This window comes from Equus caballus, chromosome 2, assembly GCF_041296265.1.
Source record: "Equus caballus isolate H_3958 breed thoroughbred chromosome 2, TB-T2T, whole genome shotgun sequence".
Lineage (NCBI taxonomy): Eukaryota > Metazoa > Chordata > Mammalia > Perissodactyla > Equidae > Equus > Equus caballus.
Window position 1 is genome coordinate 92,831,873 of NC_091685.1, and position 24,364 is coordinate 92,856,236.

At 41.5% G+C, this 24,364-nt stretch overlaps 1 protein-coding gene and 1 long non-coding RNA gene across 4 annotated transcripts in view; one reads left to right on the plus strand and one right to left on the minus strand.

Moving 5' to 3' along the window:
• The window catches only part of C2H4orf51 (chromosome 2 C4orf51 homolog), a 42,456-nt gene that overhangs the window by 5,753 nt on the left and 12,339 nt on the right, over window positions 1-24,364 (minus strand). The window contains exons 3-6 of one of the 2 annotated variants that reach the window (XM_023636485.2): window positions 13,195-13,253; window positions 10,794-10,851; window positions 10,235-10,359; window positions 7,965-8,128 (exon numbers count right to left, since the gene is read on the minus strand). In XM_023636485.2, the coding sequence (XP_023492253.1) occupies window positions 8,024-8,128; window positions 10,235-10,359; window positions 10,794-10,851; window positions 13,195-13,253 (347 nt within the window). In that variant the 3' untranslated portion in view covers window positions 7,965-8,023. The remainder of the gene's footprint in view (window positions 1-7,964; window positions 8,129-10,234; window positions 10,360-10,793; window positions 10,852-13,194; window positions 13,254-24,364) is intronic. The other variant, XM_023636486.2, reaches the window with a different exon arrangement.
• LOC111772544 (uncharacterized) overlaps window positions 8,039-24,364 on the plus strand; it is a 65,093-nt gene continuing 48,767 nt past the window's right edge. For both annotated transcript variants that reach the window (XR_002806479.2, XR_011434946.1), the window contains exons 1-2: window positions 8,039-8,179; window positions 8,307-8,416. This is a non-coding gene — a long non-coding RNA (uncharacterized lncRNA). The remainder of the gene's footprint in view (window positions 8,180-8,306; window positions 8,417-24,364) is intronic.

The following is a 24,364-nucleotide window of genomic DNA, read 5'->3' on the forward strand; positions in this document are numbered from 1 at the left end:
CAGAGCCCTGGTCTCATGCTACCCTGACTAACTGTCCCTTTCTGACGCATCGCAAACCTGACCTTTATGGCGAGCAATGGATCTGCAAGCCTCCTAGGCTGCACAGCACTTCAGCTGGGGAAAAAGAGCTACAGCTCCATTCTCCTGCCCATGCTTGCGGCCAACTCCCCACCAGGGAAAAAATAACCCTCATCAGACATAATGGGAAGAAAGGTACTGGGTATCTGTTCTTTATTAAATACCATGAGAAAATTATTAATTCATGCCAGAAACACAAATATAAACATTATCATATTGAAAGCACTTATTCTGAAGGAGACCATCTGGCATAGCCTCGCAGACCACATTTTGAGAAGCAGAGTGTATGTGTCACCGTGGCGGGCTCTTCCATTAAAGTAGTAAATCCAGAGGAAGTGAAAATTTAAGGGTTTTGAGGGGAGTACTTTGCAGCAATGACATCTGCTAGATACTCGTCACATGTTTCTCTAGAGGCGGGCCGGCTTTTACAAATGCCGTTATATGAAAACCTAAGTTTTCAAAATGAGGGGTAGATATCATTTCAGAATCCCTCCCTTTAAAAATGGATTTTTTACTGGGCACCAAATTCCAGAAGAGTATTCACATACCAATGTATAGAGCGTTAACTGTTTTGCATAAAGGATGGATGGAAGATGAAGGAGAATGAAGGAAATCTAAACAGTTAGGGGCCACAATCAATTATAGATTAACCAAAAATTGAAAATACAGCATCCTGAAATCATAAACGTATGTTTGGCTTTTGCTTTTGTTTTGTAAAATGCAGTTTTAAAAATTTCATACTGTCACATTTTTTTGAGGAAACTCAGCGACATCTATAGTTTGGAAAGTACATTCCCTCTCTGGAGAGGATAGAGCACTGGTTACGGACAAAGCGGAGGAAAACTTGCATTTCAGAAAGGAAGAAACGCTGATGGTAACTTGAGGAAACACCCAACCCCCTTGAAGATCCAAGTGAACCATATTCACCAGGCTGCCCTATATTTTCAGAGGACCCTTGAACTTAATTTTGTTTGCATCTTCTTCCTTCGTTTGCTCAGAGATGCTATTATTGGTTGAACATCAGTAGTTCTGTGTTTGAGCCTTTCTCAAATCTCTCTCCTCTATGTCACACATCACCTCCAACAGGTGGACCCAGAGAATCCATGGAACAAAGTCCTAAGTGTAGAAATAAGGGAGGTCAGCAGAGCTTGACCTTGATAACCTTTCAGTACGTGAGAGTTCATTCCCATCTTGGTCCTCCCTAAGACCACGAGGCATCCGCCTACCAAAGTTCAACCACTATGTATGGAGTCACCTGAAAAGGGCCACATTATCCATCAAATGGTGTTAATATGATACACTGAATTCCCGCTTACTCAGCCATGTCTCAAATTCTAGTGAGAACAGCAGCATCTACCCACCAGGAGCTCAGTATTTGTCAGGGGTGTTGGGGCTGTGGCTACTCAAGCCCAAATTACCGTTGAGTTAGGAGAGTGAGTAATTCAGACGATACAGGCTGCATGTGTTTACTTCTCTTCATATCACGCACTTTAATATGTATATTAGAAGTGGAAGACCTAGCCCTCATGCGATCCAAATCTCCCCGAAGAATTTGGGCCTTCAGTGATTATCCCTATATTCCTCATACTTTTAAAAGTTTAACAACTATTTTGAGTACTTTTTAAAAGGTAATACATGCCCATGATAAAATAAAAAACTGATTCAATGATCATGTTTAAGAAGAATAACTTAATTTTGTTTGCATCTTCTGCCTTCATTTGCTCAGGGATGCTGTTGTGGGTTGAGCTGTTCCCAGATCTCTCTCCTCTACGCCATATACCAATGCCAGTGGGTGGACCAAGAGAATCTATGGAACGAATTCCTCAGTCTAGAGTAGTAAGCCTCTGGGGCGGTTGGCAGAGCTTCACAGGACAGACCTTAAGCCAAGAGTCCTGACCTGCTATCAGCCTGGTCACTGTGCTGTCTTCTCTGTCCAAATCTATAATCTATTCATGACAGCTCATTTGGTGACAAATTAGATTACAGAAATGAGTGAACAAACTATTTGTCTATGCTTCTTATAAGCTATTAGCCATAAAAAAGAATATTTAGGTAGATAGATGAAAGATAAGAGAGAATGAGAGTTACAGAGAAATGGCAGAACTTGAGAGCGTCTAACTCCATTTCCTCACTATATAAAACTGAAAAACTGTGGCCTGGACAGATTGCGGGAAGGGAAGAGAGAAGAGAGAGACAGAGAGAAAGATATTTGCTTAATAATTGAAAATAATAATAATACTTTCTATAAATCATATTAACCCAAGGCAGTCTTGTGGTTCAGTCTCTGCATCAAATCATGGAAACAACAGTCCCATTAAAAAAAATACGATTAACAGTAATCCAAGTCTTAGCCTCTCCATAAAACATCAAAGAGGGGAGTACATTCTTCCAAATCTTCTCTCGGCATTTTCCTCGCCTCACGGGCAATGGCTCCTTCCAGATCTCCCTCTTCTTCCTCTCTCTGGAACTCCTTAAAATTCACTCCAACGTTCAGCCGAAGAGTTCCTTTTCTCTCCTCCTCAGCACTTTATTATACAGATCAATTTAACCTTTCTGGTTTTTCCCTCCCTACCCCACATCCTGGAACTAGAAAGACCTGGGCGCTCAGATTGAAAAACCCTGTCAGTCCCAAGGAGGATAAACTAAAAATAAACTCACACGTAGAGATATATAATAAAACTCCAGAACATCAAGGTGAAAAAGACAGTCCTAAAAAGTACAATAGGATACAGATAGATTACCTACAAAGCAGTGAGATTCAGATCAAACATAGCAGTTTCAAGAAAGTAATGGAACCACAGTTTAGAAATGCTCAGGAAAAATAATCTCGAACTCAGAGCTCTATAACAAGCCAAACTAACACTCCAGAGAGATTAAAATAAATTCTCAGACACACAAGCTCTCAGAAAAATTTATTATCCACAGACACTCTCTGGCGGAGAAAGGAGGGAGAACAAAAGAAAACCTACCAGAGGATATACTCCAGCAAGAGGAAAAATGAATCCAAAAGGTAATCGAGTAGCAAAGGAGATTGTATTCATGTTTTATTTTTGTAATTAAAAAGTAATTTTTGAAAAGGTTGGGGAGAAAGGAAGGTAGGAAACACAACTTAATTCTTGACTTTTCTTTCCATTCCATTTTACCTTTGCATAATATGTCATTACAGTCTATGAATTGCTTTCAGATAAATTGCCAATAGCCAGACTCACACGACCCACACAAATTATATTTTAAGAAGAACCATGTTGGGACAGACAGTAAGTCCAAGAAAACTGGGAAATGTACTCCCTGGGTGTAGTAAGGCCCTTCTTGCCATGGAAGCTGACGGCCTTACCCCAGTGGTCGTGCTGACAGTGACAGCGGACGTGAGGAGAGGTGAGGAACATCAGATTTAGCAGACTGATTGCTTTTCTCACTCTGCCTACCAAGTTGGACTAGGTTATGAATTAGTAGAGAAGGAGATGAAGGGAGTAAGAACTATAAAATTTCAGACCAGCTGACGCACTGAAAAGGGACTCATTAGCTGTCCAGGCTATGAGGTCTGCAAACTAGAGGCCTGTGGCTGCCAGCACACAGCAGGAGGGAGCCGCTGTGCGCAAGAGGCCAGCTAATGAAAGATCTTAGGCTCCACAAAGGCTTCTGTGGAGAGGCTCATGGTACTACTGCCTATGTCAGACGCCATGAATTTAGGGTTTGGAATCTCTCACTTGAACTTTTTTACGCCATCCCGGTGTGTGCCAAAAAAAGAGCAGCTGCCAAAAAGCAAACATTTTCCTGTCTCTAAAAATAAAATGCTGGCAACACTTTAGGCCCCTGTGCCAAGACCTGGCCCTTCCCAGGATAAACAATAGGTGGCCAAGCTGATCAGAGGCGAGCACTGAGCCCTGAAGTAGGCCTAGGTTCAGCCCGGAATGCCAAGGTCAGGGCATGTGCAGCTGTAAAGCTAGAGGTGGCCCTCTCTCCTCCACAGCTGATGGAGGGCAGCTGTTGGCCACCCCCACCAGAGGCCAGGTGTGGCTGAGAAGCGACAGCCTCAGGTTACACCAGAAACCTTGACCCAGCTGAGGTCACAGAGCTCCCACGAGCCCCTGCCCCCAGAGCCCCAGGGTGTGTGGTGACAGATCTGAGATCCTGTCCAGAGATAGCTCCCTGGGAAGGAAAGTTTCATAAGTGTCCCTCTGCATTCGTCAGTCAGGGCTGTGCGATCACCTGTCAAAACCCTCATGCCCGGCCGAGAGCCCTCACCTGCTAGCCACAGGCCTAACCAAACCACCTTAGTGTGTGAATGCTACCATGCCAGTCATTGCTCCCATTCTAATTGCCTCCCAACCCGCCAGGAGTTTCCACAGCACTTGTTCAAGCCCCCGTGCTTGTCATTAGGGTTCAAATCTTCCCTAGACCATAAGCTTGGCTTTTTGCTGGTTTGGGGAGTTAAAAGGGCTGAGAGGGAGTTAGGGGAGGAGAAGGACTAAATATAGCAAATATTTGCAGGCATAATCACTCCATAAACATGCTTCAGTGGAACAGAGTGTAGGGCTGACCCAGATGACGGATGTCACTCACCCGAGTGTCACATCCTAAATAAAACTGAATGAGCCCATTCTCCTGCAGAACCAGAGTGACGCCTGTTCACACTATAAATATTTATGAAGTCATGGTCCTTAAAAGACTTTATTTTTCCAGGTAAGTAGACTTTAATAAAAAAGTTAAGCAGGGCTTTTCCTGCAATTATGGAATAGTCGCTGTAGCTTTTCAGTGGGTATTGCATGGAAAGGAAAAGAAAACAAGAAAGAAGAAAAGGAAAAATAAGACCCCGTTCCATGAGGCTGCTGTACGGAGATCTCATTTATGCCAGTCAAGGTTCATTCTCATTCAAAAAGTGACAGCCTTCTCTGGGGTGGCGGAAACCAGAAGCACGAGCAGGCCCGTTCAACCCAGGCCTGGGTAATGAAGGGAACACAAACAGATCCTTGTCACCCAAGTTCAGACCCCTTCCATCACCTCTGCAAGAGAGACATTCTCCTTAGTGCTCCCAGCCTGTCTCTTAGTAACAGAAAAAATGTACACCTTGCCCCGTCACTACGCTCATTTGAAAAGAATTCTCAGAATGTGAGGATGTGTGCCTGGGTGTCTCTCTGGGTGTTTATGTAAAGTCCACCTCTCCTGCTCTTAATTACTCCTCCTTATTGCATAAGCAATGGCACCTCAGAACCCTGCCAGAATCTTACCAGCTTTTCTCCACTCTTCACCACGCACTACTGCAAAGAAATACCCATTGGACTCCTAGTGGCCTGGCCACTCTCCCTTGCTCCAAGGCACTGTGGCAATCCCGCCACCTGGAGCTCCCAGGCCATTGTCTCCAAAACAATACACGCTAATTTTTGTGTCACTTTGCAGCTTACGTGTTACTCATCTCTGCAACACACTCAAACCCTTGCCCAAGTCCATCAAGCCTGTTTCTTTCCCAGGGATGGCCTTCTACCCAGGCTCCCTTCCCCTCCTAACCTCAGGGTGGCCCTTGCTCTGCCAAAATGAACTGACTCCATCAGGAAAAGTTGAAGATCCTTTGGCTATAGCCTCCGGGAAGTCTTGTTCCATAAGGAACAAGAGTCTCTGGTTTTGTGAAATGAGTCACCGGCTGTCTTGACCGTGCCTATCTGGGGAGGCCGGGGCTGCCATGTATGGTCCGTGCGCTGTGCCACCCACCTCTCCATGTAAGTCGGAGTTCTTTGCCAGGACAGCCTGAGTCATAAAACTCAGCACATTCCTCAGGCGTTGAATAGTCTTTCCTTGTTATTACATTGCTTTTGTTTTATGCAGCACCTGGTTTCATTTTAAAAACCCAAATAAAATCTCATGATCGGGTTGGGTGGAGTGGGGGTACAGGAAGGAAAGAAAAAGAGAAAGGAGGAGTGCAGACAGGGTTAGAGGAAGGAAGAAATAGCTCTAAGTCCCCAAATAGGCAAGACCCAGAGCAGGACAGAGAGAGAACTGGGGAGGAAAGGGCAGGAGAGAGAGAGGATGGGCTAGGATTTCATTGAATGTGATCTAAGTCCCTTTGGCTGTGGATAATAAAGCAGTGGATGTTTAGGTCTCTTCCTCAAATTAGGTCCAAGTACTGAAAGAGTTAGTACTTTACTCATCAGCCAAGGACCTTCCCTGAGCCACTCCCCTTTCTGAGTCTTCTCAGTAAAATGACAGACTTATTTTGGATGAATTCTAACGAACTTTCCAGCTATAACACTCTATGATTCTATGAACCTGCCTGTTCCCTTTTTTTTGGACCACAAACCCCAACGCATGTGTAAGGGAATACTTTTCCACAAGCTAGCATTTGCTTTTTGTCTTTAGAGGGTAGAGGATTGGGGGATGGAAGCGGGGAAAGGGTAGACCCAACCATACAAATGTTGCTGGTCAAACCGAATTTCTCTGGCCAGGTTATTTTGTAAAATTATTTGTAAAGCTGCTAACACAGAGTTTTAGAATTAAAACATAATAAGCTATGTCTTGCATACAGTAAACAAACACTGAATGAATAAAACCCATTAACCTGGAGAACTGTATTTTCTTGGAGTAGTAAAGCATATGAATTACAGCACAAGACCGGGACCATTAGGCATTGGACTCAGAACTTAAGCAGAGGCCGTTACCTGCCTCTGCCTGAGGCTCTCTAAAGCAGGCTGGCCAGGGCGAAAATCCTGGAGGTTCCTGAGTAGCTCCAAGGCCACGTTTTCAATGCACGGTTTGGCGAGCCTAATGGAAACCATACGAAGGGATCCGGGAATGAGACCAGATGGCTTCCCGGGAATGTATTTAGCCTAACCTGGGCTAAGGAACAAAAACAACCACTAGGAGGTTTTTTCGGGGGGAGCGGAGGGAGGGGTGGTGGTGCTGGTGGTGCGACTTCTAATTACCTTTTCTATTCCACAGGAATCATAAAGAGAAGGGCAGTCTTGGTAACTGGGAGTCAATGGAGCAGGGGACAGAGGGCGGGCCGGGGGTGAGAGGCAGCGACTTCCGTCAGCACAAGTGGTTCTGCCTCCCCTCCCAGGACAGCAGCTGCAGGGGCCTCTGCCTCCCCGGCCTGCGGCGGGCTCCATCCCGCGCGCAGGGGCTCCGCGCCGCCCCCCGGGCCCTCCCTCCAGCGCGCTGTGCCCGGGCGACGGCGGACGGTGGATGGGGAGTGGGAGCAAGAGGCGGACCGTGGGGGGGACGGGGGGACGGGGGGACGGAGGGGGAGGGGGGGGTCGTAGAGGGAGCAGGAGGAGGCGGGCCTTGGCTGCCGGGGAGGAGGATATTGGAATAAGGAGGAAGACCTGGGAGGAGGGGACAGAGGAAGATGGGGGGCGGGGGGTGCCGTGGATGGGGCTGGCCGTGGGCGGGGCTTTGGGGACGCGCGGCCCCTCCGGAGAGAGCCGGGGCGTGAAAGGCCACGGTCCCCCGGCCCCCAGGCTCCCGCTCCCGCCGCAACTAGGCTCGCCCCCGCAGTCCGACGGCCGGAGCCAATTTGCTTGCCGGCGGCGCGCCGCGCGGAGGGAAACCTGGCGGTGGAGGGCTGCCGCTCTGCCTGGCGGCTGCGATGAATACAAAAAGGCCTTTCTCCCGGCCCTGCGCCCTTCCCCGGCTCCCCGATGCAAGGGCCTGGCTCTTTGACGCTGGAGCCCACAGCCGTCGGGGCCACATCACCATTTCTGTGGTTCTTGCAGAGAAGTGTGCTTCCAAGTATTTATTTTAAAGAAAAACTTAACAATGATTATAACGATAACTTTTGTCCCCTCTTCCAATTTAAGAGAAAAAAAATTGAGGGATGAAGGCGTTTGAAGCCCAGGGAAGTGTCTAAGAAAGCTAGCCTGCCAAGGTCCACATATTCCCGGGCCCTCTCATACCTCACAGTCGTTGATTAAGCAAACTCCGGGCCTCCAGCTTTGTGGCTTCGTTTTCCGACTCAGATAAATGACGGTAGCGGCCCTCCCACAGTGTAAACGGCGGCGTATTGATCAGCTTCTGAGTCTTCAGACGAGCTAACCTTGCTTGCAGAATAACTCTGTACCTGAAGCGGGAGAAAAATGGCCTGGTTGTCAACACTCGCCCATCTGCAAAGGTTACTTTTTGCACAGACTTGGGAATTAAATTGCCAAGACATCAGTCATGAGCAGGAGTTGGGCTTGTTCCTGCATTTTCTTCCATCTCCTCTAACCTTCCGATTTCATATATTGTGTCTCTGTCAGGAAGGCCAGATCAATAAGCAGGAGAGGGGAGAAAAAAAAGGCAAGAACTCTTGGAATCACTAGCCGAACCACCCACTGCTTCTCTACTGCCCCTTAATCGTCCATTAGCGGTAAGATTCTTTTCTCCTTGTCTTCCCTACCATCCTTTAGCCTGGACAGTCCTGGACTACATTCCTAGGTGTGAATTTCTCTGCTTTTAAGTCTGACATCATGAACTTCTTTAAGATGGGACCCAGAAGTACAAATATTTAGAACATGGTTACCAAAGGCATTAGACACGGAGCAAATACTTTTAACAGTGAGAATATTGTTAATGATGCTTGAAAATTCATTCAGTCCTTACTTGTTGCTGGAAATTTCATTCGATCTCTACTTGTTGCTGAGGCAGGAATTTGTACATGTTACCTCTCAATGCTTGTTCTCCTCCCAAAATATAGTGCCTATAAAAAAATTAAGCTTTTGCCTTGTCTAGTAAATTAAAAGTCTGGATTTATTTTTTGGTTAGAACTCTAGGCCCAGGGTTTCCCAAACGAGTGCCCCATATTAATTGTGTGTGTGGAGGGGGTGTGCGCTATTAGCCTATTGTTGCACATAAAAACAAGAGCAGGATGTAATTGCACTAATTTGTTGGGATTTGTTGACTTAAAAGAGGCTACTGTGAGTCTAGAAAATTCACTTTAGGGGAGGGGGTCGGGGAAGCACCTCAAAGAGAAAGGCAACTGTTCCCCAGAACAGCGGCAGACACGGGCAGTGGAATTGCTTGGCACCAGTACAACTCCGTGCAGCAAGAGGGGTTTATTTATTTAACAATAGTTAACGATTCTCCCAAGCAACTCCCAGGAGCCCAGCTAGCAGTAAATATACTTTCAGGAAATCATCCACCCTTCCTAGAAGCATGCTGCAACCCTACAGTGAAGGGATGTCCCTGGCCTGCCCGCACAAAATAACTTTGCGTAGACTGCCGAGCTTCAAATGCTCCCAAATAACTCCCCGCACAGCTTGCCACGGCCCTGCCTTCCTGTGCTTGAAATGCTCTCCAGGAAAGTTATCAGGTCCTAAAGCAGAAAAATCAAGAAAAATGCACCATTTCTGGAAGGTCAGGACTAAGTAGACTAGTGACCTGGGAACCGAGGTGGTCAGTCCAACACTGTCCCGTTAGCTAAATCTATCACATTAGCTAGTTGGTGCCCAAAGACTAGAATTTTCCAAAGTGGTGTGTATATACGACTGGTGGTTCTTGTGATAATATTAGGTGGTACTTGAATAACATATTTTATTTCAATGGCCAGGGTTTTTTTCTAATACACATAACTAGCATACCAAACCCATGGCGTCGCAAATATAATTACTTAGGGTGAGGCTGAGGGGTTTTTGTAAGTCAATTTAAAGAGGCATTTTAATAAACAAAAGTAATAGGATAGCAAAAATAATTGTAACTTTTTTGGAACTCTTAAGACATGAAAAGAATCCCATTTTAACATCCTGTTAAAAATGACTGGGTTTGCGAAAGTCTGATCAGCCAAGACAGAGCTGCTTCTCTGGGCCACGTCAGGGAGCAGGGACAGGAGGTGTTGGGTGGCCGAACAGGCACATGAAGAGAGTGGGCCTGGGAAGGGTGGGTCCCCAGAAGAGAAGGACACTCTGAGACCTTACTGAGTTTTTTTGCAAGAGGCAGAATCCAGCAAATCACTGATAGTGATGAAAATTTGGACAGTACCAGAGCAATTATCCCCGTAAGCCTCTTTGAGGCTTGTTTCCAAAACAACTGGAGAGATCTATACAAGAGATGTTCACGATGCTTTGAGGAAGGCTGATTATCAGAATAGTCTCCTTTTCTGTTTGTCACTTGCTTGTAAGTTAGGGATTATCTTCACACCAACTCTAAACATACACACGCCACCACCCTCACTGCCTCATTGCGCACTTACTGACACTACCCCAGGGATCCACTGTTGGGCGACAAGTAGAAGGATTCTTACACGCTTCAGGAAGTGTTTCTTTTGTCGATTGTAGTTCATCAAGTTCTCATATGCTGGCTTTTTAATTCTGACATCTAGTGTGAAGAGACAGACAGCCAATGTGTAAGTGATTGTGGCAGAGTCTGCCATAGTATGAATAAATGAAATGTACTGATATTCCTAAACCATTTTTAATCAATAGTTCCAAACTCTCACATACATGCCACATGCCCCCCTATCTTCTGCCACCACCAGAACTTTCTCACATGCACACTCTTTTTCAGAGCTGCTGCTCCACAAAAGTCTCTGTGGGATTTCTCTCTCCTTTTATTTCTACATGCTACCGTTCTTATTATTAGGAGAGTATTTATAATGAAGTGACAAGGTGTGTGACAGGAGGAAGGAGGCAGAAATGCAAAAGGCCTTAAATGGCCTCAGACTCTGGAAGGGGTGAAAATATCAGATGAGGATCATAATTAAAATAAAGGCAGAATATAGATATAAAGTAGTAGTTTAGGATAAGACTTACATGATTTTTTGTAATTTGGAGATGCTGGAGAAAAATCACCAAACAGAATTTGGTGTGCCTATGAAAAAGAGAGGGAAAAATAAATTCTAACCATTTTCACAGCAACAGAAATTTAATAAAATTCCTTTTCCAGTGTGGTCCTCCCCATTGAAAAGGCACTTTGATACTGCCATCAAAAGCCACTGTAATAACAGATACACCAAAATGGAAAGACAAAATTGGGGAAAATATTTATAAAATGAGAACGCTATCCTAATATGCAAATAGCTTCCATAAATCAATAAGAAAAAGCTAAAAGAAAAATAGGCAAAAGAAATAAGTACAGTCAATCCTCATTTTCCATGGATTCCATAATTGCAAATTTTCTGACTCGCTAAAATTTATTTGTAACCCCTAAGTCAATACTCACAGCACTTTTGAGGTCATTCAAGGGCACAGGCAGAGTGGTGAACAATTTGAGTCACCGGACCTGCGTGGTCTTAGTCAAGGTTGAACAAGAGGATACTTTGCCTTCTTGTTTCAGCTGTCATATATAAACAAATGTCCTTTTTGCAGCCTATATAGTGCCACATTTTCTGCATTTTTATGCTTTTTTGTTAGTGATTTCACTGTTGACAATGGCCCCCAAGGGGCTGGTCCCTTGGCATAATGGTTAAAGTTCAGTGCACTCTGCTTCAGTGGCCCGAGTTGTTGGGTTCAGTTCCTGAGCATGGACCTACACCACTCATCAGCCATGTTGTGGTGGCGATCCACATACAAAAATAGAGGAAAATTGGTACAAATGTTAGCTCAGGGCTAATCTTCCTCAGGAAAAAAAATGGCCCCCAAGTGCAGGCTGAAATGCTATCTTGTGTTCCTAACTACGAGAAGACTGTGATGTGCCTTATGGAGAAAATACCTTTGTTAGATAAACTTTCTTTAGGCATAAATTATAGTGCTGTTGGCTGTAAGTTCCATGTTGATTAATCAACAATATATATTAAATAAGGTATCTTTAAATAGAAACATGCATAAAACAAATTTATGTATTGATCAGTTGATGAAAACATTGAGGAAAATGACCAGAGGCTCACAGGAACCTGACCCTACATTTCCCCTAGGATCAATGGTGTAGTAATCATTAATTCAGTGTTAGTGGAGACTTTAGGAAACGTAACTACCTTGAATAGTGAGAATTGACTATGGTCATGCATAGTTTAATGAGGGGTATGCATTCTGAGAAATATGTCATTAGGCAATTTCGTTGTCATGCAAACATCATAGAGTGTACTTACACAAACCTAGATGGCATAGCCTACTCCACACCTAGGCTATATGGTATTAATCTTATGGGACCACCATCGTATATGCAGTGTATCATTCACCAAAACATCGTTATGTGGTGCATGACTGTATAATTCACAAAAGAGCTATGAACAACTAATAAACAGAAGATGCTCAACCTCACTGATAATCAATGAAATGAAAATTAAAATAAAATTGAAATATCTTCATCTATCAAATTGGAAAATATTAAGATTATTTTTTAAGCCAGTGTTAGAGAAGATATAGGAGAAAAGGCACTCTTGTGGACTGTTGGTGCATGAGGCCAATTTTCTGGAAGGCAATTTGGCTGTATATCAAAATTTAAAATAAGCGTACCTTCTGTCCCAAGAATTCTATTTATGGGAAGTACCCTCAGGAGATGATTGTACAATTGCAAAAATTTATATTCAAATTTACTCCTCACAGCATTGTTTATAATAGTTGCAAATTTGAAAAACTAAATGCCTAGAAATGAGATATTTTTAAATTGTGATATATCCAGTCAATAGAATATTATGTATCCATTAAAATGATGGTAAATAATTATGCTAACACCAAAGGATGTCCATGAAAATATGAAGTGATTAATGCAGATTACAGAGGACAATGGATCCCATCAATATACTCTGTGTGTGTGTGCATCTTTATGTATGCATAAGTATAGAGAGACATTTCTAAGGAAGTTCACAAAAAAGGTTAATGGTGATTATCCCTGGGGACTGGGGAAGGATTTCAGATGAGTTTCTCTTTTATCTCTATTTCTCTGTATTATTTGAAAGTTTACAATCAGAGGAAAGCTGTTTTTGTTTTTAACTGTCAATATATTATATATATTATTGTCACCCATGGGAAAGAGGAAAGAGGAAAAAAGCACAGCATCAGCAGTTCACAATTTATAATCTTGGTTGTTTATTTTTGTATCCCGATCACCTAAAAGAAAGGTACACACATAGGCACTCAGAAATGAATGTTTGATGAGTGAATATTATTGAACAGTAACTCTAACCCCCTTTAGTCTGTTTTTTATGATAATATGCAGTGTGCAGTCGTTTAAGCTCTTTACGTGTAAATGATTGCTGAGCAATGTTGGACTCACCACTCCGTGCTTGACATCAAATGGCTCTTTAAAGGAGCTGCTTATATGAGGTAATAGTCCTGCATGAAATGAAGGAAGAAAACCCGGATTAAACCCAGTGTTAAAATAAAATTTCTTACACTCCCAGGCTATACCAACAAATTAGACACACGTCACTTATTTCCCTTTAGAATCTGACCAACGGAAAAGTAAGAGTCAGACAGGTAAGATGAAACTATCACTAAAGGTTAACCTGCAGTAAACATTCTGGCTTTTGAGGGAGGGGTACATTTTTTTCATGATATACGTTTTCTCAAAAGAAAAATATACTGATAACAGTGAAGGAGACATTAAATTATGAATCTGTAATTTAGAAAAATTTGTCAGAATAATTCAGTTTTCCTTGTCCTCTGGCTTTCTCTATGCGGTTTTTCTGAAGCAAGCCTAAAATAGGGACTGCGTTTCAGTCATCGTCAATTTTCTTAAATTTTAATTCAGCTACAAAATAATCCTTGATGTCCTGTCCCCTCATCAAAAGAAAAAAAATAGTTAACCTTCCAAATACTCTTTTTTTTTAAGAGATTTTATTTTTTAGAGCAGTTTTAGGTTCACAGCAAAATTAAGAGGAAAGAACAGAGATTTCCTGTATACCTCCTGTCTCCACACATGCAGAGCCTTCCCATTATCAACATCCCCTCCAGAGTGGTACATTTGTCACAATCAGTCAACCTACATTGACACGTCGTAATCACCCAAAGTCCATAGTTTACATTACAGCTCACTTTTGGTGTTGCACATTCTCTAGGTTTGGACAAGTGTATAATGACATGTAACCATCAGCATACCATCAGAGTATTTTTGCTGCCCTACAAAGCCTCTGTTCTACCTATTCATCTCTCTCCCTTCCTAGCCCGTAGCAACCTCTGATCTTTTTTTTTTTTTTTAAAGATTTTATTTTTTTCCTTTTTCTCCCCAAAGCCCCCCGGTACATAGTTGTATATTCTTCACTGTGGGTCCTTCTAGGTGTGGCATGTGGGACGCTGCCTCAGCATGGCTTGACAAGTGGTGCCATGTCCGCGGCCAGGATTCGAACCAACGAAACACTGGGCCACCTGCAGCGGAGCACGCAAACTTAACCACTTGGCCAAGGGGCCAGCCCCGCAACCTCTGATCTTTTTACTGTCTCCATAGTTTTGCCTTTTCCAGTATGTCAGGTATTTGGAATCATACAGTATGTAACCTTTTCAGATTGGCGTCCTTCACTTAGTAGCATGCATATAAGGTTACTCCATGTCTTTTCATGACTTGATAGTTCATTTCTTCTTAGCGCTGGATCATATTTCATGTCTGAATGTAACACTGTTTATCCATTCACCTGTTAAGGACGTCTTGGTTTCTTCCAAGTTTTGGCAGTTATGAACAAAGCTGCTATCAATATCAATGTGGAGGTATTTGTGTGGACATGTTTTCAGCTTCTTTGGCTAAATCCCGAGGAGCACGATTGCTAGATGGTATGGTAAAAATATGTTTAGTTTTGTAAGAAACTGCCCAAATGTTTTCCAGAGTGGCTGTACTGTTTTGCATTCCCACTGGCAATGAATGAGAATTCCTGTTACTCCACAGCCTCACCAGCATTTGGGGGTGTCATTGTTCTGGATTTAGGCCATTCTAATGTGTGTGTATTGGCATCTAATTGTTGTTTTAATTTGTGTTTCCATGATAACATACGATGTGGCGCATCTCTTCATATGCTTATTTGCCATCTGTATATCTTCTTTGGTGAGGTGTTTGTTAAAATTTTTAGCTCATTTTTTAATTCGGTTTTTTGTTTCTTGTTAAGTTTTAAAGTTCTTTGTATATTTTGTATAACAGTCCTTTATCAGATGTGTCCTTTGCAAATATTTTCTTTCAGTCTGTGACTTCTTATTCTCTTGACGTTGCTTTTCGCAGAGCAGAAGTTTTTAATTTTAGTAAAGTCTGCCTTATCAATTATTTCTTTTATGGTTCATGCTTTTGGTGTTGTATCTAAAAAGTCCTTGCCATACCCAAGGTCGTCTAGGTTTTTTCCTATGTTGTCTTCTGGGAGTTTTACAATTTCGCATTTTACATTTAGGTCTGTGATCCATTTTGAGTTACTTTTATGAAGGGTATAAGATCTATGTCTAGATTCTTTTTTTTGGCATGTGGATGTCCTGTTGTTTGATCAGCATTTGTTGAAAAGATTGTCTTTTCTCCATTATATTGCTTTTGTTCTTTTGTCAAAGATAAGTTGCTTATATTTATCTGGATCTATTTCTGGGCTCTCTATTCTGTTCCTTTGATCCACTTGTCTATTCTTTCACCAATACCACATTATCTGAATTGCTGTAGTTTTATTATAAGTATTGAAGTCACATAGTGTCGGTCCTCCAACTTTGTTCTGCTCCTTCAATATTGTGTTGGCTATTCTGGCTCTCTTGCCTCCTTATCCAAACTTTAGAATCATTTTGTTGATATCCACAAAGTAACTTGCTGGGATTTTGATTGGGATTGCAATTAATCTAATTTAAAATTCTACTTTTTCACTGCTGGTGTATAGGAAAGTGATCAACTTTTGTATATACTGTTTATCCATTCACCTACTTGTATCTTGCATCTTTTCTTCTGCTTACTTTGGATTTAATTTGCTCTTTTTTTTTTTTTCTAGTTTACTAAGGTGAATACTAGATTGATTTTACAGCTTTCTTCTTTTCTGATATAGACATTCAATGCTATAAACTTGCCCCTCAGCACTACTTTTGCTGCATCCCACAAATTTTGATAAGCTGTGTTTTCATTTTCATTTAGTTCAAAATATTTTTAAATTTCTCTTAAGATGTCTTCTTTCACCTTTATGTTATTTAGAGTGTGTGGTTTAATCTCCAAGTATTTGGGGTATTTTCCAATTATCTTTCTGTTATTGATTTCTAGTTAAATTCCACTGTGGTCTGAGAGCAAACATTCTATGATTGCTATTCTTTTAAATTTGCAAAGTGTGTTTTATGGCCAGAATGTGGTCTATCTTGGTCAATGTTCCATGTGAGCTTGAGAAGATTGTGTGTTCTGCTCTTGTTGAATAAAGTCATTTAATAGATGTTGATTACATCCAGCTGATTGATACGTTGTTGAGTTCATCTGTGCCCTTACTGATTTTCTGCCTGATGGATCTGTCCATTTCTGATAGAGAGGTGTTAAAGTCTCCAACTGTGATAGTGGATTCCTCTATTTCTCCCTACAATTCTATCAGTTTTTGCCTCACATAGTTTGACGCTCTGTTGTTAGGCACATACATGTTAAGGATTATCATATCTTCTTGGAGAATTGACCCCTTGATCATCATTATTATTTAGTGCTCTTGTTTATCCCTGATAACTTTCCCTACTTTGAAGTCTGCTCTGTCTGAAACTAATATAGCTATTACTGCTTTATTTTTATTGATGTTAGCATAGTATATTTTTCACCATCCATTTATTTTTCATCTATATATGTCTTTATATTTAAAGTGAGTTTCTTGTAGACAAAGTATAGTTGGGTCTTGTTTTTGATCCACTGACGATCTCTGTCTTTTAATTAGTGTATTTAGACCACTGATGTTCAAAGTGATTATTGATATAGTTGAATTAACATCTGCCATATTTGTTACTGTTTTCTATTGTTGCCCTATTCCTTATTCCTATTTTTGTCTTTCACTCTTTTTATACCTTTTGTGGTTTTAATTGAGCATTTTATATGATTCCATTTTCTCTCCTTTCCTAGCATGTTAATTATACTTCTGTTTTTTACTTTTTTAGTGGTTGCCCTAGAGTTTGAAAAATACATTTACAACTAATCCAAGTGCACTTTCAGAAAACCACTTTGTGAATAGTTCAAGTACTTATCATAACAAAATATTCCTAATTCCTTCCTCCTGTCCCTTGTATCATTGTTGTCAATCATTTCACTTATATATAAGCATACATAAGCACACATATGTACATAAAACATTTACATAAGCAAACATATTTGAATACAGTGTTACTATTATTATTTTGAACAAACTGTCATCTGTTAGATCAATTCAGAAAAATACAAGTTTTCATTTGACCTTCATTTATTCCTCCTTTGACGCTCTTCCTTCCTTCATGCAGATCTGAGTTTCTCACCTACATTATTTTCCTTCTCTGTAAAGAACTTTTAACATTTCTGGCACGGCAAGTCTGCTGGCAACAAATTCCCTCAATTTTTGTTTGTCTGAGAACCTATTTATTTCTCCTTCGCTTTTGAAGGATAATTTCACAGGCTTTCATAGCTCACCATTCTAGGTTGGTGGTTTCATGGGTCAACAATTTTAGTGTTGGTTCCTCTCAACACTTTAAATATTTCACTCTACTCTCTTCTTGCTTCTATGGTTTCTGAGAAGAAGTTGGATATAATTCTTATCTTGTTTCTCTCTAGGTAATGTGTTTTTTCCCTGTGGCTTATTTCAGGATTTTTTTCTTTATCTTTTATTTTCTGTACTTTGAAAATGAGGTGCCTAGGGATAGGGGTTTTTCATTTGTTTGTTTGTTTTACATTTATCCTGCTTGGTGCTCCCTGAGATTCCTGGATCTGCGGTTTTGTGTCTGACATTAATTTGTAGAAATTCTCAGTCATTATTGTTTCTTATGTTTCTTTCTCTCTTTCTTCTCCTTCTGGTATCCCCATTAAACATATGTTACACCTTTTTTAGTTGTCCCACACTCCTTGGATAGCCCCATTAGAACCCTTAGTTGCTTTAAATTCCTGGTCTCATAATTCCAACATCTCTGCCATGTCTGGTTCTGATGCTTGCTCTGTCTCTTCGAATTGTTTTTGTCTTTTCATGTGCCTTGTAATTTTTTCTTGGTAGCAAGACATGATGTACCAGGTAAAAGGAATTGCTATCAATAGGCCCTTAATAATAAGGTGATGAGGTGTGGAGGGAGGAGAAGCATTCTATAGTCCTAAGATTAGGTCTCAGTCTTTTAGTGAGCCTGTGCTTCTGAACAGTGAACTTCACAAATGTTTCGGAGTTTTTTTCTCCTCCCTTTAGTGGAACAGGATGGCAAGAGTGGGCTGGAGTTGGATATTTCCCTTCTCCCAGGTCAGTTGGGCTATGATAGTACCCCAGCAGATTAGCTTCTGGTTAACTAGTTTCTCCTGATGGCAGAGTTTGTCAAGAAGAATATCGTGCGCTGGAGTACAGTCATGCACCACATGATGACATTTCAGTCAATAAAGGAGCACGTATACAACAATGATCCCATAAGATTAGTACCATATAGCCTAGATGGATGGTAAGCTATACTATCTAGGTTTGTGTAAATACATTATATGATGTTTACATGATGAAATTGCCTAAAGATGGATTTTTCAGAACGTATCCCTCTCATTAAGTGATGCATGACTGTATTTCAAAATGGTTTCTTTTCCCCTCCCCCTGCCAGAAGTACAAGGTGATTTTTCTCTGATATTTACTGTGGGAATCTAATTGACTTTCTGGAGGTAAATCTCACAGTATTGTGGGGGCTCCCCTATGCCTGGATCCCCCTGGAGTTTTTAAGTCTCAGACTTATGCGCTTTGAGCCTCTAGCAATTCATCTATTAAAGTTCAGATATTCTGACCCTGGTACTGGTTCCTGTGGTGGTTTCTGCTGTTAGTCTCTGTTCTGGTAAGCTGTGATTCCCTGTATTTGTCTGTCTGTCACTCTAGTCTTGGGGACAGCAGTTTGCTCTGTGTCCTCACCTCTCTTATGGATCCAAGAAGAGTTGTTTATTTTTCAGTCTGTTTAGCATTTTACCCGTTGTTAGGATGGATTGGCATCCTCCAAACTCCTTACATGTGGAACCGGAAACGAGAAGTCGGGGTAAACACTTCTATGCTGGGAATATTCATCTCTGATACACAGCTTATACTCTTAGAATCAGAGGGAACCAAGACTATGCTGAAATTCTAAGGCTATAAGTTTTTCTCAAGGTCTGAAGAAGCTCTGGTGTACTTTTTTTTTACAATTTTATCAAGGTATAGCTTACATACCATAAAATTGACCCACTTTAAGTGTGCAGTTCAGTGATTTCAAGTAAATTTATTGAGTTATGCAACCATTATCATAATACCATAATCTAGTATTAGAGCATTTTCGTTACCCCAGTAAGATCCCTCATTCCCATTTATGGCTAATCTCCTTTCCTACCCCCAGCTCCAGAAAACCACTAACCTACTTTCTTTCTCTATAGATTTGCCTTTATTGGACATTTCATATAGTTGGAATAATACACTATGTCATCTTTTGTGTCTGCCTTCTTTAACTTAGCACAATGTTTTTGAGGTTCATCCACATCGCAGCTGTTTTAGTATTATGTTCTTTCTTATTGATGAGTAGTATCCCATTGTATTAATGCAGCCATGCTCCACATAATGACATTTTGGTCAACAACGGACCTCGTATATGATGGTGGTCCCATAGGATTAGTACTATATGTCCTATGGTGTGTAGTAGTATGCCTGTATACCAAATTTTGTTACCCGCTCACCAGTGATGGAAGTAGGGGTTATTTACAATTCTGGTTATTATGGATGATGTTGCAGTGAACGTGCATGTGCAAGTCTTTGTGTAGACATGTTTTCATTTCTCTTGGGTAAATACGTAGGTATAGAGTTGTTGGATCCTATGGTAAATTTATGTTTAACTTTTAAAGAAACTGTCAAGGTGTTTTCTAAAGTGGCTGTACTATTTTACTTTCCCACCAGCAATGAATGAAGGTTCCAGTTTCTCCATATCCTCACCAACATTTGTTATTGTCTGTTTTTGTGATTATAGCTATTCTTAGAGATGTGAAGTGGTATCTCATTGTGTTTTTAATTTACATTTTCCTAATCACTAACCATGTTGAGTTCTCTAGTGTATTTTGATTGAAAAAGAAATAGGAGAAAAAATTTTAAATCTGATTAAAAGTAAATAAAAATTCATTTAAAAATAAAAAGAGGGTCTTGCTTGGCATAATATGGTAGGGTCTAGTCATTAGGAATGAGTCAAGGGAGAAGCATAGCCTTTGACAAATACCCACTGTTATTTGTCCCATTTTATGCTGATAAACTTTTTAAAACAATGTATCTTAAACTAAAGTCAAATAAAGAGATAAACAGTTACCTAGCTAAATTCAAGGAAAAACAACTTTTTCACAGCTACAGTAAAAGCAGGTGGATAAGAAGTTTATCCTGCCCGTTAGCTCTGATTATTCCATTGGCTGTGACTCTTTAGCCCTCTCAAAGCTCTGTAAGACTTTTATAAATCCCACAGGCCTGACAGGGGCTTTAACTTTCTGTCACCCTTCTTTTCAAGAATTTTATGAGATAATCATTAATTAGTATATGATATGATTCTATAATATTAAAGTTTTACAGAAAGTAATTTTGATGCTTTTGATGGATTATGGCGAAAAAAAACAGGCATTAGAATTTGTGCTAGACCATTGCATGAGGGATTTACATATTATTTCTGTCTTTTAGCCAAAGCTAGTCATTTTTCTAACTGAGATGTCTCTCATTTTCTTTAGTCTGTTCATGGAGAGAACTCCAGCAAGCTCGCATATGTTGGAGTGTAGTTAGCTACTGATTTTTTTCTTTGCGAGTTCACAGTTGACAAAATAGAACCCACAGTGCAGCTTGACCTTGGCAGTTTCCTCTGGCCTTTTCATTAAGCACATTTAATGTTACCCTAATTTGCTTGCACATATCCACCTCTCTGCTTCCACCTCTTATTCCTAGAACTATATCCAAATTGGGCAATTTTGTTGATGAAACTAACAATGTTAGTAACTGCCAACAACTTCTGCCTTTACATATTAGGTCCTTAAATGTGGTGCCAACCCTGATAGAATGCTACAAGTATCTGGTTTTTGAAAATAAACTATCAAGAAAGCAAGTGTGACTCTGTGAGCATCAGCTATTTCAGAATCAGAGACGCTCCAGTTTGGAAGCGCAAATCTTCTTCCAGGCCTTCCAGTCATTTAGTCTACCTACTGGGTGTCTGCCACAGGACAGCTCTCAGCCATATTTGTGATTCAGTTTCCTTTTCATAAATTGGGGATAATATGATCTCCTACCTATCCATCTCTGAGCTCCTTGAAATGAAGCCTCATGAACACAAAACATAAGATTCAAAAGTGAAGACAAACCGTTCTTAATCTTTTCTGAGTACTGTGGTCTTAAAATGTATACACACAAAAGAGGAGAATTTACATCAGAGATTAACAACACTTAACCTAGAGTCCACCGATACCCTAGAGGGATCCAAGGTGTATGCATTGTTGGCTTGTAGAGTGTCTTTATGGATATTCTCTGAAGATATGGCCCGGAAATTTCATCAGATTTACCAAAGTGCCTCAAAAATATGAGGTGTCTTAAAGAGAGACGTTGGGATAGATAGAGCACATCTTTTCCTCACAGATTTTTAAGAATGAGGCATTTAATGGTCTGTATATTGGATAAAAACTGTCTTATCAATATTAAGTTTATTAAACGTGATAATAGTATTATGGGTCTGTAAGAGAACGTTCTTACTCTTAGGAGGTACATGCTGAAGTGTTTAAGGATATACTGTTGAGATGTCTGTGATTTACTCTGAATAGTTCAGCAAAGAAGTATACACAAGTATCAATACAGAGAAACTGAGATAAAGCTACATGCTAGCAAATATGGCAAATGTTAACAATTGATGAATCTAGGCAAGAGTAGGTGAATATTGATTTTACTATTCCTCCAACTTTTCCATGGGTTAAAAAAATTTTTTAAGTTGTGAATAAAAGTATAAGGCATTCATTTATCTGCCTTAATTTCATAATTATAGGTAAAGAAGGAATACTATTGTCGTATTTTATAGATGGCTAAAACCAGGAAGAAAAAGACTGTGAAAACCAACCAGCAGCATCCCAAATCACATTTGAGGACAGACCTAAATACAATGCTTCACCTTCTTCCCATCTTCTTCCCACGTAACCCCAACCCATCCCACAGGCAGACACATGCGTCGTTCACACAGCCCGCTAAAATCACTGCAGTTCCCTCTATAGCGCTGTCTTTTAAGTTCACAAGCAAAAGCAATTTCAGCCACCTCCTAGTTGATGTTATGCTTGAACAGTAAAGTGCACACCATAACAGATGGCATCTTGTGACCTTCTTAATAACAGGCTTGGCTGCCAATGTCCCCTTGTGTCCAGTTTCTGCAGGGAATTTGGAAACTGTTGCCTTACGCTTGAATATTTGCTGGCAAACACATTTAACCATTTATTAGACTGTTTTTCCTGATTTGAAATAGAGAGCACAAAACAAAGTTCCCAACACCTGAAAGGGACATTGGTATTTCCTGAGTGTGGGGGCCCATCCTGGAATTCTTTGGGGGTGTTCTGGCAGTCATCCAGCATGTCTGTCATTTTTAGAGTGGTGAGAACCTCCATCCCAGGCTAACTGCTCATCACACTACCTAGATTTATTGACGGCCAATGTGAGCTTTTTTCTTTCTGTAGATTAAAAGAAAGGTATGCACTTCCCACAGCAAAGCATACAAATTAGCCAGAAAACAAACTAAATCCCAGCATTAGAAGGTCCCTCTGCTGTGACAGCCCACATGAGGAGTGAATGTGGGAACCCTGCGGTGAGTGAGGCTTGTTCTAAGTCACCTCGTTCCCTCGGGCACGCCGCCTGGGCAGCCGTGGCTGTCAAGCTCCACGGTGGGCATGGAGGAGGCCGGAGGAGGACAGTGACTGGGTGAGGGAGCAGCTGCCGTCTGCCCTCTGCGTCCTCAACTGTCTCCCAGGGGCAGCTTTCCTTTGTTAACAATGGAAGGCAAACAAAGGTGGCCCTAGGAAAAGACAATGAAGATATTCATGCCAAAGGCTGAGGAGTCCTCTCCTCGCAACAGAACGGACCTGGAAGGGAAGGACCAGGAGGGAAGTGGTCAGGCAACAGGTGCGGGGGAGATGGGTGGAGAAAGGGCGAGAAGAACAAGCCCAGTGCCTATGGTGGGAGTGAAAAGTGTAGAACCTCAGGGTAGAAATAACTTGGTTGACAGGCACAGAATTGTATGGAGTCACACACAGGAAGAGATGGATAAGAATTAGTCTTCTGTTTTGGGGGGAGAGTCCCATTCCAGGGTTTCCCCTGGGAGCTGAGGGAGAGGTGAGAGTCTTTCCTGTTGGCCTCACTTCTACACTTCAGAACAGAGGATGCCCTGGAGAGGGGGGTTCCCCTGATGCCTCTGCCTGGGAAGAGCTGGCCTGGGTGTGAAAGAGCCTTGACTGGGGAGCTCTGAGTCTCTCCCGGGAAAGCTGGGGACAGTTGCCTGATTTGGCTGCCATTCACCCCTTTATTATTCCATCCTAGGGCCAGCCTCTTGTCGCCTTCTCAGGCAGACTAGAAAACTGTGGGAAAAGCCCCCTCTATTTAGGTATGCCCTAACCCATCGGCTTCCACCTTCATTCTGGGGCCCCAGCCTCCAGGAGCAATAAGCTTTGGAAATGATCCAAAAACAGCACAAGGGGGCCTATCCCTTAGACATTATGGGAACAAGATTAGCAAAGCTTGGAAGCCACAAGATGCGCACATTACTGAGAAATGGAAGGTGCTTCCCCTGCCTCAGGCCCTAAAGAGACAAGTTCTTTGCCTGCTCTCTTTCCTGTCTCCCTCTCATCCCCAGTCACATGTGCCTTCACTTGTTCATACTCCTGCATGTGTATGTTTCAGATTTGGGGTTTGCCCTGCTGTGTCACCTTCAGCCCATTAGAGAACCTGGGTGGGGGATGGAGTACCTATCGCTAAAATCATGTACAGATGCAACAGTGCCATACGCTATTCATTCAATTTTTAAGGTATTACCATTTTATGTGTTACTACACAGGATTCTAAAGACTGCCATTGGAAACACAAGTTTTTTAACATTTGCTTCCCTTTTGGAAGACAAATTATAAATGAGAAACTGTCTCTAAAAGGAAATATGTCATAGGGAAGAAAAAGTCAATAATGGAAGGTCCGTAAAAACCATTGTTCAACACACAATTATAGGACATCTGATTTGTGTTGAGCCCTGTCCTAGGTACTGGAGATATAAGGACAAGCAAGACAGACAAGTTCCTGCTCTCGGGAAGCTTATGTTCTAGAAGAGAAAAGAGATAATAAACA